General features: G+C 39.9%; 1 protein-coding gene across 1 annotated transcript in view; it reads left to right on the top strand.

Moving 5' to 3' along the window:
* KIF21B (kinesin family member 21B) overlaps positions 1 to 13,644 on the top strand; it is a 1,425,990-nt gene that overhangs the window by 1,213,238 nt on the left and 199,108 nt on the right. Inside the window, exon 37 of the mRNA XM_040424150.1 lies at positions 6,041 to 6,164. Within this exon, the coding sequence (XP_040280084.1) occupies positions 6,041 to 6,164 (124 nt within the window). The remainder of the gene's footprint in view (positions 1 to 6,040; positions 6,165 to 13,644) is intronic.

Below are 13,644 nucleotides of genomic sequence, written 5' to 3'. Positions count from 1 at the left end.
TGCTATTACAAGCAGATCTTGGTGGGACCTCCAGAATATGTCAGAATATTTATGCTGTCTCCGATTGGCAGTCTATATTATTTATGTGAATAAATTAGAATCTGTAATGAAGGAGATTCTAATCTATTATCATAAATACAAAGCTAAAACAAGCTCATGATCTGCGTTGAATTGAAGACAAAACCCAGTTACAAACAAAATATATATATAATTTATTAATACTATATTAGTGCACAATAATATATAATATAATGTAAAGTAGTAACGATCAAATACTTATCAATTTAAAATCAATAACAATAGATTCATAATGATCAAAATATGCCATTATAAAAACTCAAGATAATTCCACCGAATATACTCTAATTACAGATATCTTAATAACCCAACTCCGTAACCGTACCCTTGATCTCTCTCCCAGCCAACAGATGGATTAGATATTCAGAAAATGTCCTTATACATATAGATATTTTCAACCATATATAACTAAAACGAAATCAGTTCTTTAGGTTTTTTTTTCTCTTTATACTGAACAAAATTTAGATTTTGATACTGCAGTTACAAGATCCAACTCAATTCAGTATAAATCCTACACACACAATATGGTTAATACAATATGTATATGTATAATATAAAGCTACCGTATAAAAATCTATACTATATTATTATTATTATTATTTATTATTAAAGCGCCATTCATTCCATAGCGCTGTACATATGATAAGCGGTGCACATACATAATACAGACAATTGCACTAATCATAAACAAGACAAGTTACAAACTGGTACAGAAGGAGAGAGGGCCCTGCCCGTGAGGGCTTACAATCTACATGGTATGGGAGAAGGACACAGTAGGTGCGAGTTAAGTTGGTCATGGCGGTATAGAGGCAGCAGGGTCACTGGTTGTAGGCTTGTCTGAAGAGGTGGGTTTTCAGGTTTCTTTTGAAGGATTCCACTGTAGGTGAGAGTCTGATATGTTGGGGTAGCGAGAGTATGGGGGATGCACGGGAGAAATCTTGGAGTCGATTGTGGTAAGAGGCAATAGGAGGAGAGGAGAGAAGGAGGTCTTGTGAGGATCGGAGAGTGCGTGTGGGGATGTATCGGGAAAGTAGCTCAGAGATGTAGGGAGGGGACAGGTTATGGACGGCCTTGTATGTATTTGTTAGTACTTTGAAGTGAATTCGCTGGGCAATGGGGAGCCAGTGAAGGGATTGGCAGAGGCAGAGGAGTAATAGGGTGAGAGGTGGATTAGTCGGGCAGCAGAGTTGAGGATAGATTGGAGGGGTGCGAGAGTGCTAGATGGAAGGCCACAGAGGAGAATGTTGCAGTAGTCTAGGCGGGAGATAATGAGGGCATGTACAAGAATTGCAAGCACGGATGCGGGAGATGTTTTTGAGTTGGAGGCGGCAGGTGGTGGAAAGAGCTTGGATTTGCGGTCGGAAGGAAAGTGCAGAATCCAAGGTCACTCCAAGGCAGCGGACTTTGTTGACCGGGGAGAGTGTGCAGCCATTGATCATGATAGATAGGTCTGTTGAGGGGGTTGAACAAGATGGGGGAAAGATTATAAATTCTGTATTATCCATGTTAAGTTTTAGAAAGCGAGAGGCGAAGAAGGATGATATAGAAGATAGACATTGTGGTATTCGTGATAGTAAGGTGGTGATGTCTGGACCAGAGAGGTAGATTTGTGTGTCGTCAGCGTAGGAGTGATACTGAAAGCCATGGGACTCTATGAGCTGTCCCAGGCCAAAAGTGTAGATAGAGAAGAGCAGGGGTCCTAGGACAGAGCCTTGCGGGACACCAACAGAGAGGGAATGAGACGAGGAGGTGGTGTGAGAGTGGGAGACGCTAAACGTCCTGTCTGTGAGGTATGATGTGATCCAGAAGAGGGCCATATCGGTGATGCCAAGAGATGAGAGAGTTTGCAACAGAAGGGAGTGGTCAACAGTGTCAAATGCAGAGGACAGGTCAAGGAGAAGGAGGACAGAGTGTTGTTTCTTGGTTTTGGCTGTCAGTAGGTCATTGGTGACTTTGGTAAGGGCAGTCTCGGTCGAGTGGTGGGGTCGGAAGCCAGATTGTAGGCGGTCAAAGAGGGAGCAGGAGGAGAGGTGGGAGGACAGTTCTGAATGGACATGTTGTTCAAGTAGCTTTGAGGCATATGGAAGAAGTGATATGGGGCGATAACTGGACAAGGAAGATGGGTCAAGTTAAGGCTTTTTGAGGATGGGTGTAATGGTAGCATGTTTAAAAGCAGAGGGGAAGACACCAGAGTTTAGTGATAGGTTGAAGAGATGAGTTAGGGTTGGGATAAACACTGTGGTGAGGTTAGGGATGAGGTGGGATGGGATTGGGTCAAGTGCACAGGTGGTCAGATGAGATTTGGAGAGTAGAGTGGAGAGTTTTTCTTCTGTAATGGTGGAGAAGCAGGTTTTGGGAGAAGAGGACCGAGCAGTTGTGTAGAGGGTCTGTGGGGACTGTGTAGTGAAGCTTTCCCTGATGTTGACTATCTTTTGTTTGAAATATTTGGCAAAGTCCTCAGCTGAGAATAGAGGAGAGGGTGGGGGCGCTGGGGGACGGAGAAGGGAGTTAAAAGTGCTAAAAAGTTGTTTAGGGCTGTGTGACAGGGAAGATATGAGAGATAAGAAGTAGGCCTGTTTTGCATCAGCGAGTGAGGATTTAAATATGAGGAGGGATTGCTTGTATGCAGTGAAATGATCTTTAGAATTGGATTTCTTCCATTGCCGCTCAGCAGCCCTGGAAGCTTGTCTGAGTTTTTTGGTCAGGTTGGTGTGCCAGGGTTGTCTGTTGATTTTTCTGGTTTTGTTGTGTGTGAGGGGGGCAACAGTGTCCAGAGCTGTACTTATTGTGTTGTTATATAGGGTGGTAGCAGCTTCTGGGTCTTGGAGGGAGCAGATGGTAGAGAGTGAGAGAAGAGAGTCAGAAAGCAAGCGAAAGTCGAGATGTTTAAGGTTCCTGCGGAGGTGTGTTAGTGTGTGGACCGGGGGAGCACACACTGGATGATCATCTATACTGGATGATCTGACTGGAAAGATCAACGTCACGGTTCAGGGATACAACCAGGATTTTCAAATAAATGGAGAGATGGATGGAATTGCTTGGATAGTTGGATAGCTGGTCAGATGGCTTCCCCAGGTAACAAAAAGTGGATCTCTGGTTTAAAAGATGGATTCCAAAGATGGATCTTTCTGTCCTCAAGATAACCATCCCAAGTTGATTCAAGAAGCTCCTGATCACCTCTCCTCTGTAGTCCCATACCATCTTTTATTCCATTTTGGAAAGGGATTGGTCAAGTTTTATCATTAACTAGTGACATCATTTGATAACTAATAGGACCTCCCATAATGAATTTCACACTCTAACCTTAATGTTAATCTAACACTAGGTGGCACTAGTACTCTATATAAAATCGAGGCACTTATCTCTCTCTTCTGTATATTCTCTTATTCATTTAACTGAGATAAACTTTAAATAATGTTTTAGACAAAACCTTGAGGAGATCTGAAATAGACAATGACTTTTGTATTTAGGCAAACATCTAGTCTTCCACTTAATCTTCTGACCAGACCTAATTAATTCAAGATACACATTACCACACTCAGGTCATTGTTCTGGGTAAGACTCAGTATTTGCTTTTAACACCTGGGTCTACATCTCTCCATTCAACTAGCATTAACTTGTGCTAGTTTCAGTCATGTATTTTGGAATTACATAGTAATAACTACTTTAATTCTAACCTTAAAATTGGACCATACTCTTATATATATAAAGCACACATATTTAAATTTAAATCAATTATAGAAAATCAGAATTCACTAATATGGGTTAATCACCAATAACATTAATCTCTTTCTATTCCCTGCATCTAATTTGACTCAACAGATTTCTAGGTATCTTATCTGCGTTAATATCTTAATTGAATCTGTCTAAGCCTCTTCCTACAAAAACCAGACTATGTAAACCCTCCCAAGTTTTATAAACAAAAGTCTTCACATAAATCTAATCTTTGGTTAGTGATTCTAAGTCCAAAAGGTTTGAACTTAGAGTACCCTCTTGAAAAATATCAATTCAGACCAACATGGCTTCTCTTTTCAAAGTTCCTATTCAGATACCTATGTAGGCCTTATTTGATGGACTCTTATTAACATCAAAAGTTCTGACGGGGGGGGTACTATATCTCCTTGGGGAGAGAGCGCCTTAGTCGGCTTGAAGAGACATATAGGCCACACATGTTACTCTGGAATTCTGGGAAGAAAGGGATGCAGATGAGCTCTTAACAAGTAGTGTTGATCACGAATATTCGAATTTTGAATTTTTATTGCGAATATAGGTACTTCGAAAATTCGCGAATATTTCGAATATAGTTATATATATATTCGTAATTTCGAATATTCACATTTTTTTTCGATTATTTTATTTTATTTTTTCGATTTTTTTATTTATTTTTATCAGTACACATGATCCCTCATGATTTTTTAATTTTCGAATATTCGACAAATATTCTACAAAATATTCGTGAAATATTGCGAATTCGAATATGACCCCTGCCGCTCATCACTATTAACAAGCTCTGCTTCTAGTGCTTCCAAATGTAAGACAGCTATAGGCCTCTCACCTCTTCCTTTATGAGATTTACAGCTTTCATTTTCCCAGTCTATATTTGGGTAGTTGAAGTTGATTATTTGCAGTCTCATCTGTTTCCCTTAGTAGTAGATTTTCTGTGGACTTTGGTATATTATGTGGCTTATAACAAACTGCTATCAGTATTTTATTATTGTTTTTGGCTCCAAGTATTTCTACCTACAGGGACTCCACATATTCATGTCCCTCACTTATATCTTTCCAGAGTGTGGGCTTTAGACAAAACTTTACATAAAGGCAAACCCCTCCCCCTCTCCGGTTTTGACGATCCTTTCTAAACAGACTGTAACCCTGTACATTAACCACCCAGTCATACCTATCATCTAGCCATGTCTCAGTTATTCCCACTATGTCATAGTCCTCCTTGCACATTACTACTTCCAGTTAACCAGTTTTATTAGTCAATCTTTTTTCCAGTTGGACCGCACTGCTCCAGAAGGCAGGAGAAACACCACTTTAGACTCCTTCCAATAATCCAGGGATATAGGGAAGCAAAAGGCCACAGAAAGCATCAGAGTCTCCACTCATTCGCCTCTGTCAGAGACCAAAGGATAGCCACAATAGTGAAATACCATCACATAAACGGAATAACAGTATTTTTTATACTCACAAAAGTGAATAGAATACAAGCAGTATAAAAAAGCATACATCCGACCCGGGTTTCTCTTCGAAAAGCTTTGTCAGGGGCATCTGAGAGATTTATGATGTAATTACCCTCCCCCTGTCCCTACTTTATACACTCCTCCAACCTTTTAGCCATCTTCTCCGCCAAAACAGCTGGGGTGTTGCCTTTACACCTAGAGGCTATGCTCTCTCTGCAACTGCTGCATCCTCTCCACTTTAATTGACAGGACCAGGTTTGATGATATTTACACTGCCTGGCCCTGTCAATCAAAGTGGAGAGGTTTTGGCAGTTGCAGAGAGAGCAGAGCCTCTAGGTGTAATGACAATGCCCCCGATGCTGCTAGAGGCTCATTTGTATATAATAAATCATAATTTTTCTCAGCAATGCAGACACATGTGCCTTCAGCTGCCAAGTGCACATGTAACAGGTTAGCAGTTTTATACAACAGTCAGGTCCATAAATATTGACACAATTCTAACATTTTTGGCTCTATACACCACCACCTACACCGATCACCTGATTTGGATGTAAATACACTCAAATTAAAGCTGCCAGTCTGCAGTTAAAGCACATCTTGTTCGTTTTATTTCAAATCCATTGTGGTGGTGTATAGAGCCAAAAATGTTAGAATTGTGTCGATGTCCCAATATTTATGGACCTGACTGTAGGTACAAATCTGCTGGCAGATGCCCTTTAAACTGTACTGTACTATATTAAGAAACTAATTTATTGATTTTCCTTCTCACATTCCTGTAGGTTGCAGCTCATGGGGAAACTAGCCGGTCACATGGCACCAGTCATGTGCTTAACAGTCAGTAGCACAGCAAATAAACGGGATTTAGTTATTACTGGATCTAAAGATCATTATGTGAAGGTAATTGTTTTTTATATATATATATATATATATATATAAATATTTATATACAATACAGTTTGTGTAACAGTAAAAGAAATCCAGCATATGATTCCACAAAGTTCAGTTATAAAATGTCTGTTTTATTTTTATTATAAATGATTTAAAATGCAGAAATGAGTTACAGCATTTCACCTGCATTTACAGATGTAGTAAGAACCATTTGTGTGCACCAGGCGCTACCCTATTTTAGTATAGTTCTGTGGCACCCCATTTTCAAATTATGTACCATTCTGCTTATACAGATGATTCTGCATACATCTGTATGTGTTTCATACCAGTGTTGCTCTTAGGCAGGGTAGAAAAAAGTTGCAAGGCCACCATTGTAAATAAACAAAGCTATTGCAACTTTAGTACATCCTGATCAATGTTAGTTTATTCCCAAAAGTAATGCCAAGACAAATATTCGTAGGGTCCTTGTTAATATCCAGAGAGGAGAGGGGGATGATCACTCCATCCTATCATTGAATGCATCTAAGGCCGTTGACAGGGTGGAGTGGAACTATCTCTGTAAGATTACCACTTAGGTGATAATTTCATTAACTGGATACATTTATTATATAGTGCTCCAATGGCCAGAATAAATATTAATGGGGAGTGGTCGGAGACATTCAATCTACACCGAGGCACAAGGCAGTGATGTCGCTTTTCTCTGCTGCTGTTCACGATTTTCTAAGAGCCAAAGGCTAGCAAGATTAGGGATGATAGTACGATATGTGGGTTTGGTATTGAAGGAGATGGGGACAAACTATGTTTATATTCTGATGATGTACTGGTCTTTCCAAAAGAGGGACTGAGAGTGTTGCCATATGTTATGAATCTGCAACTATGATTTTGGATCTATTTGCAGATTTCAGATAAACTGGGGGAAATGACTATTTCTACCATTAACGCATCAGATTGCCCAGTGGGTATGCAAATATTAGATTGCACAGACCACTTTGAATATATGGGGATACAAATCTCTGCAAATGTAAATTAATACATCAACTTAAAGGGGTTCTCCAGGAATAAAAAAAAATACTTAAATATTTTTTTATAATAAATGTATTCACAAATACTTTTCATTACTTAGAATGGCTTGTTTTGTCTAGGGAGCAATCATTAGAAGAAATAAAATGACCGCCGTCCTATCAGTATACACAAAACCTGTCCTAATCACACAGGAGGACAAGTTACTTCACCACAATGAGCCATAGTGCTGCCTCATCCTCCTCTCTTCTCTGCTTGTCAGGAATCATGATCCTGAATACAGGTGAATCTCTGTGGGGATGAAGATGATGAGGAGACATGAGAGGAGGGTAAGATATGGCTAATGAGCAGCAGCACTTGTTTACAGTCTCCATTACCACAGCATACATTACCACAATCTGTCCTGTCTGTCCTCTCTGTACTTTATGTCTCCTCATGAACTAAATTCCCCAGAGAGTGAGCTAAAGTTAATATCATCTATATTCAGGATCATAATCCCCGACAAGTAGAGAGGAGGATGAGTCAGCTCTTTACCTCAGTGTTGTAAAGTAACTTGTCCTCATGTGTGATCAGGACACGTTTTGTGTGAACTGATGGGACGGCGGCCATTTTGTTTCTCCTGATGATTGCTCCTCAGACAAAACCAGCCATTATAAATAATGAAAGGTGTTTGAGAATATATTTATAATAAAGTAATATTTAAGTATTTAAAATATAATTCCAGTGATAAAAAAAAGGTTATATATATATATATCAGCAGTCCACCATCGGTCCTCTTGGTTTTTAATACTTTTATGTATTGTGACCTGTATTATGTGTTTTTTGTGATTTGTGCCAATTAGGTCTTGTTGTGATTTTCAAATAAAATGATGTTACTTTTTGATTACCTCAGTATTATAAGTGTTTTATACTTAATTGGCCCACTCCTTTTGGTTGGTTTCCATTACTTTTGGTCCCTTAGCAAATGGGAGGCATATATGCAAACTGTTGTGATTCCTACACCGTTCACCTGATTTGGATGTAAATACCCTCAAATTAAAGCTGACAGTCTGCAGTTAAAGCACATCTTGTTCGTTTCATTTCAAATCCATCGTGGTGGTGTATAGAGCCAAAAATGCTAGAATTGTGTTGATGTCCCAATATTTATGCACCTGACTGTATATATAGCTGGACTGGAGTTTCAGAGGGGAAGGAAGCAAAGTCCATGTGCTCATTCTTCATGGGCCTCAAGTACAAGAGCCCGTTCCTCTACTCCCTTTTCACCTATGACTGCAGTCCTAGGTATGGATCCAATTCCATCATTAAGTTTGCAGATGACACCAGGGTGATTGGTCTTATCACTGACAACGATGAGTCTGACTATAGGGAAGAGGTAAAGCACCTAGCTGTGTGGAGTGCTGACAATAACCTGCTCCTGAATACCAGCAAAACAAAAGAACTCATTGTGGACTTCAGGAAGGAGAAGAGAGACATCCATGAACCACATAAATGGCACGGCTGTTGAACGGGTTTCCAGCTTTAAGTTCCTGGGGACCTACATCTCTGAGAATCTGTCCTAGTCAACCAACATCTCCAGCCTGGTGAAGAAGGCACATCAGTGCCTCTTTTTTTTGAGGACACTGAAGAAAAACCACCTGTCTGCTGACATACTGGGTAACTTCTATCGCTGTGCGATAGAGGGCATCCTGACCAACTTTATTACAGTCTGGTATGGGAATTGCTCTGTTGCTAACCGCAAGGCACTGCAGCAGGTGGTGAAAACTGCCCAACGCATCACAGGGACTCCATTTCCTGCTATTGAGGATGTTCACAAGAATAGATGTCTTCGTCGGGCACGCATCATTCTTAGGGACTCCTCTCATCCTGCCAATAAACACTTCCAGCTCCTTCCTTCCAGAAGCGATACAGGACCCTTCAGACTAAAACCAGCAGGTTTAGGAACAGTTTCTTCCCCACAGCTGTTAACCATACTGAACTCAGTCCCCCACTGAACCTCTTCATCCACACTCACTTAACCCTCTACACTGTTTCTTGGAGTGAGGGATGTTTACCTCCCTCAAAGTTAGAGGCCACCATCACCTTGGTCCTGAAAAAGAGAACGGATGAATTGGAAATGGGATCTTATAGACCCATTTCCCTACTTAATACAAATTACAAAATATGTGCAAAAGTATTAGCTAACAGGCTCAAGTGGGTAATTACTAAACTAACCCATCCTGACAAAACGGGATTCATCCCGAAGCATTCAACCCAGACCAGTATTCGAAGAGTGATGATAAATATTCATTTGGGAGAAGGGGAGGACCACTCCATCCTGTCATTGGACGCTGCTAAGGCCTTTGACATTTTGGTCCCATTTTTATTCAATGGATTAAGTTATTATATAACCACCCCAAGGCACGGATAAACATAAATAGTACATGGACAGACACATTTGATCTTCAGCGGGGAACTAGACAGGGTTGCCCCTTTTGTTTGCTATCTTTTTAGAGCCTCTCGCATGCAGAGTTAGACAAGATGACCAGATACGAGAGTTTGGAGGGCAGGATCTGCAAGACAAAATTTGTCTTTATGCAGATAATGTCCTTATATATTTAAAAAACGGATATCATGCCCTTCCCCATGTTATGGCAATCATTAATGAATTTGGCATACTTTCAGGCTATGAAGTGAACTGGTTGAAATCGGCTCTACTTCCTTTAAACAAGTTGCCCCCAACTAAAGTTTCTGAGGTTAAGTGTCTATCCCTAACAGATTTATTGGATTATCTGGGTGTCAGGATTGGTCCCTCGTTGGTGGATTATACCAAATTGAACATCAACCCACTGATAGATAGAAAAAAGATTTGTGAGACGCACAGGACTGAGGAAAAATCAGGAGGAGGTGCTGCCAGTAAAGAGGATCCGCCCTTCCTCTAGTAATGAATAAATAAAGATAAAAAATACTGGGCACACTCGCTTATGTGGAATCAAACACTTTAATTATACACATATATAATATATAATACAATATAATCGATTGGTCTAAAAACGCATTGTCGCAATAAAACCATAAATGGATTAAAATGAAATAGAATAGATAACACCCTAAAATCACTAAATCTTCAATACTATATAAAGTGAATATGACCAGCCGTAATGGGACTAAAACCGGGGGGTGATCAGTCCATATGAACGATAGATAAGGAAATCCCGACTGGTGGCTTATTGTAGTCTTATAACAGCAAATAGTAACCCCGCAATGTCATATAGAATTCACAATCCTGATCCTTTGGGGGAGAGTAAAATACTGTGGTTGAAGAAATTCACTTAAGTGAGTGTATTCGCGGCGTCCCGCTTGTACTCACTGTGCAGTGCAGTTCTTTTAGATGCTCAAGTTGTGGTCCAAGAACGCTCTTGAGTGCTCCTATCGTGGCTGGGTAATGCTGTAGCTTTCTTTCCCGTGTGTTGATGGTCCTCTGGTTACCGCTCCGTAGTAGCTGAGAGCCGGCAAGCTCTGGGACTTACAGTTCCTTTCCCCACATCGGCTGACCTGCGCCACGATACTGTGTGTCCTCGTGTGTTGCGCTTGTAGCCGCCGGCGTGTCAGGGCTTGGTAGGTCACGGAATCCTCAATTGGTTTGAATTACAGCACAGCCTTTATCATTCCAGCATATCCTTCTTTAGGATTACTTTGGGGGTCTCTTCACCAAACGCGTTTCGGGGTACTTGCCCCTTCCTCAGTGGTAGTGACTCCCCCGCTAGTGTCTACTTTTATAGAGTCGTACAAATTACAATTATTCAAGCAGGTGTTGATCTTCCTCGTTTTCCTCAAAAGCTGATATGGAATAAAAGTCCATTCCATTGGGAATTCAACCCAATTGTCCACAGAAAAACTTGGATTTCGGCTTGCATACTGCTCAATGCACAATAATGTTCGCCGGTTCCTATATATTCAATACGCTTCTGTGTGGAAATACTGTGATATTTAATTCGCCACATATACTTTCAGCCGAAAAACAAACCTATTTAGTTGGTCTCATTTACTTGTAACCAAAAAACAAACCTACAAAACATCCCTTGCGGTATCCATGCGGTTTAATTTATTAGTCGGGGGGTTTTGAGTAATAAGTTGTATATCGGTTACTCTTTTATTCCCCCTATCACTCACATATAGCAGAATAACATAGATTCAAAATACACCCGTAGTGGGATAATCAGATTACCCTTATCGATTCCCAGGGATTGACACAGGGGCGTTAACCCCCTAGTAGCCAAATCCGATGTAAATCTCCATATTGCTTTATCTGATCTCCCATATCCCACTGTTCATACTTCCTATGGGGACCATATACATCATTCCCACATTCCCAACGGAAAAAAAAAAAAATTCATTATATAAATAATTGCTTCTTTTTTATATATTAGTTCATTTAATTTAACTGACAACTATTTTATTGTTCTTCATCATTTGGAATGAGGGGTGGATTGAGCCTTCCCAAAGATGGGGGATAAGATGGTAGGTGGAGGTCCCCCACGAAGGGCCGAACCCCCCAGGAAAAGAAAGAACCTGCAGGGGTTTTGCTGTCCACGGGGGACATCCACCAAACTACAAGAATTCGAATAACTCGAATTCTGCGTTCAATCCACCCGGCATCAATGTCTTCAGTTCATATATTCGTTGGGACTCTAGTCTGGACATTTTACTTATATGGTCCCCTCCCCTCCATCCTTTCTCCACTTTGTCGATTGCCGCAATTTTCATGCCTGTCGGGTTTTGATCATGCATCAGCTTAAAATGTTTGGACAGTGTATGGGTTTCTAGGCCCTTTTTGATATTTGTAATGTGCTCGGAGATACGTTTTTTTAAAAGTCTTTTTGTTCTCCCCACATATTGGCGTCCACATAGACATTCAATAATATATATAACATTGTCAGAGTTGCATGTTAGAAAATCCTTTATTGTATGTTTGTAATTATTAACCGAGGATGTGATTTCTTTTGTTTTCCGGGGAAAGAGGTGATCCTGCAGTTCCCACATTTCCCGCATCTATGAAAACCCTCCATATTCAACCAATTTTGTAAAGAGGTACTTGCTTTGTCTCCTCTTTTTACTGTTGGGGCCACCTTATTCCCTAAACAGGGGGCTTTAGTGAAGGTTATCCGAGGTTTTGCTGGGATTAGGGGGCCTATTGTTTTGTCCTTTTGTAATAAATACCAATGCCTCCCTATTATCTTTTTGATCTTCCTATACTCGTCATTAAAAGGTAAAATAATCCATATTTCCTCATTTTCCCCTTCTATATTCTTCACCTTTTCTGAAAAGAAATCTTCCCTTTTCATATTTCTCACCTTGTTCAAGGATCCAGTTATTACCTCCTCTGGGTAATTTTTTTCTAAAAATGCCTCTTTCATCTTATTAGCTTCTTTTTCAAATTGATTTTTTAATGTGCAATTCCGCTTTATTCTTTGGAACTGGCCTTGCAGTATGTTAATTAACCAGCTAGGTAAGTGACAGCTGTTATATAATATATAACTATTTCTCATGGTGGGTTTCATAAAAGTGCAGCTTTTTATTACCCTATCCTCTACAAAAAGTATTAAATCTAAAAATTCTAACATCTCCTTACTAATATTATGGGTGAATTTTAAATTAAGATTATTGCAATTAATAGCCCCTAAAAAATTCTCCAAAGATTCTTTGCCCGATTTCCAAATAAAAAGCACGTCATCTATATATCTTTGCCATAGCACCAGGTCCACCCCCAGTCGTGGGGTAATATGTCGTTCCTCCCTATCTGCAATGAATAAATTTGCATAACTGGGGTTTGAAGATAAAAATCTGTTTCAAAATTAAAATAATTATGCGTTAATATAAAATCTATACTTTGGGTTAAAAAATTAATCTGCTCCTCCTTTAGCCTGCTTTCTTGTTTTATTTGGGACTCAATCGCTCGTTTTCCTTGCTCGTGGTTAATAATTGTGTATAGGGATTGGACATCCAATGTGCCCATCCACCAGTCATCTTCAAATACCATATTTTCTACAGTTTTTATTATTTGTGTCGAGTCTTTGGTGTATGAAGCAATCTTTTTGACTGTCGGCTGTAGTAGCACGTCGATATACTTAGATAGATTGCACGTTAAGGACTCTATCCCTGAAACTATGGGACGACCTGGTGGGTTGTTCATATCCTTTTGCACTTTCGGTATGCAATAGAATACCGGTATTCTCGGATATTTGTTCAGTATGAAATTGTATTCATTCTCTGTCAAAATCCCTCTCACTTTGCCGTCTTCCACTAAGTCCGTTAGTCCCATCAAAAAATCACTAGTCGGGTCTTTTGTTAATTTTTTATATGTATCCTTATCTGATAGTTGTCTAAAGCATTCCTGTTTGTATTTTTCTGCGTCTTGTACAACTATTGCCCCCCCTTTGTCGGCTGGGCGGATGATAATCCTATTATCTTTCTGTAGTTGTTTTAAGGTGCCAATTTC

The sequence above is a fragment of the Bufo bufo genome, chromosome 3 (assembly GCF_905171765.1).
Source record: "Bufo bufo chromosome 3, aBufBuf1.1, whole genome shotgun sequence".
Taxonomy (NCBI): Eukaryota; Metazoa; Chordata; class Amphibia; order Anura; family Bufonidae; genus Bufo; species Bufo bufo.
This window is presented reverse-complemented; position numbering and strand designations above follow the sequence as displayed.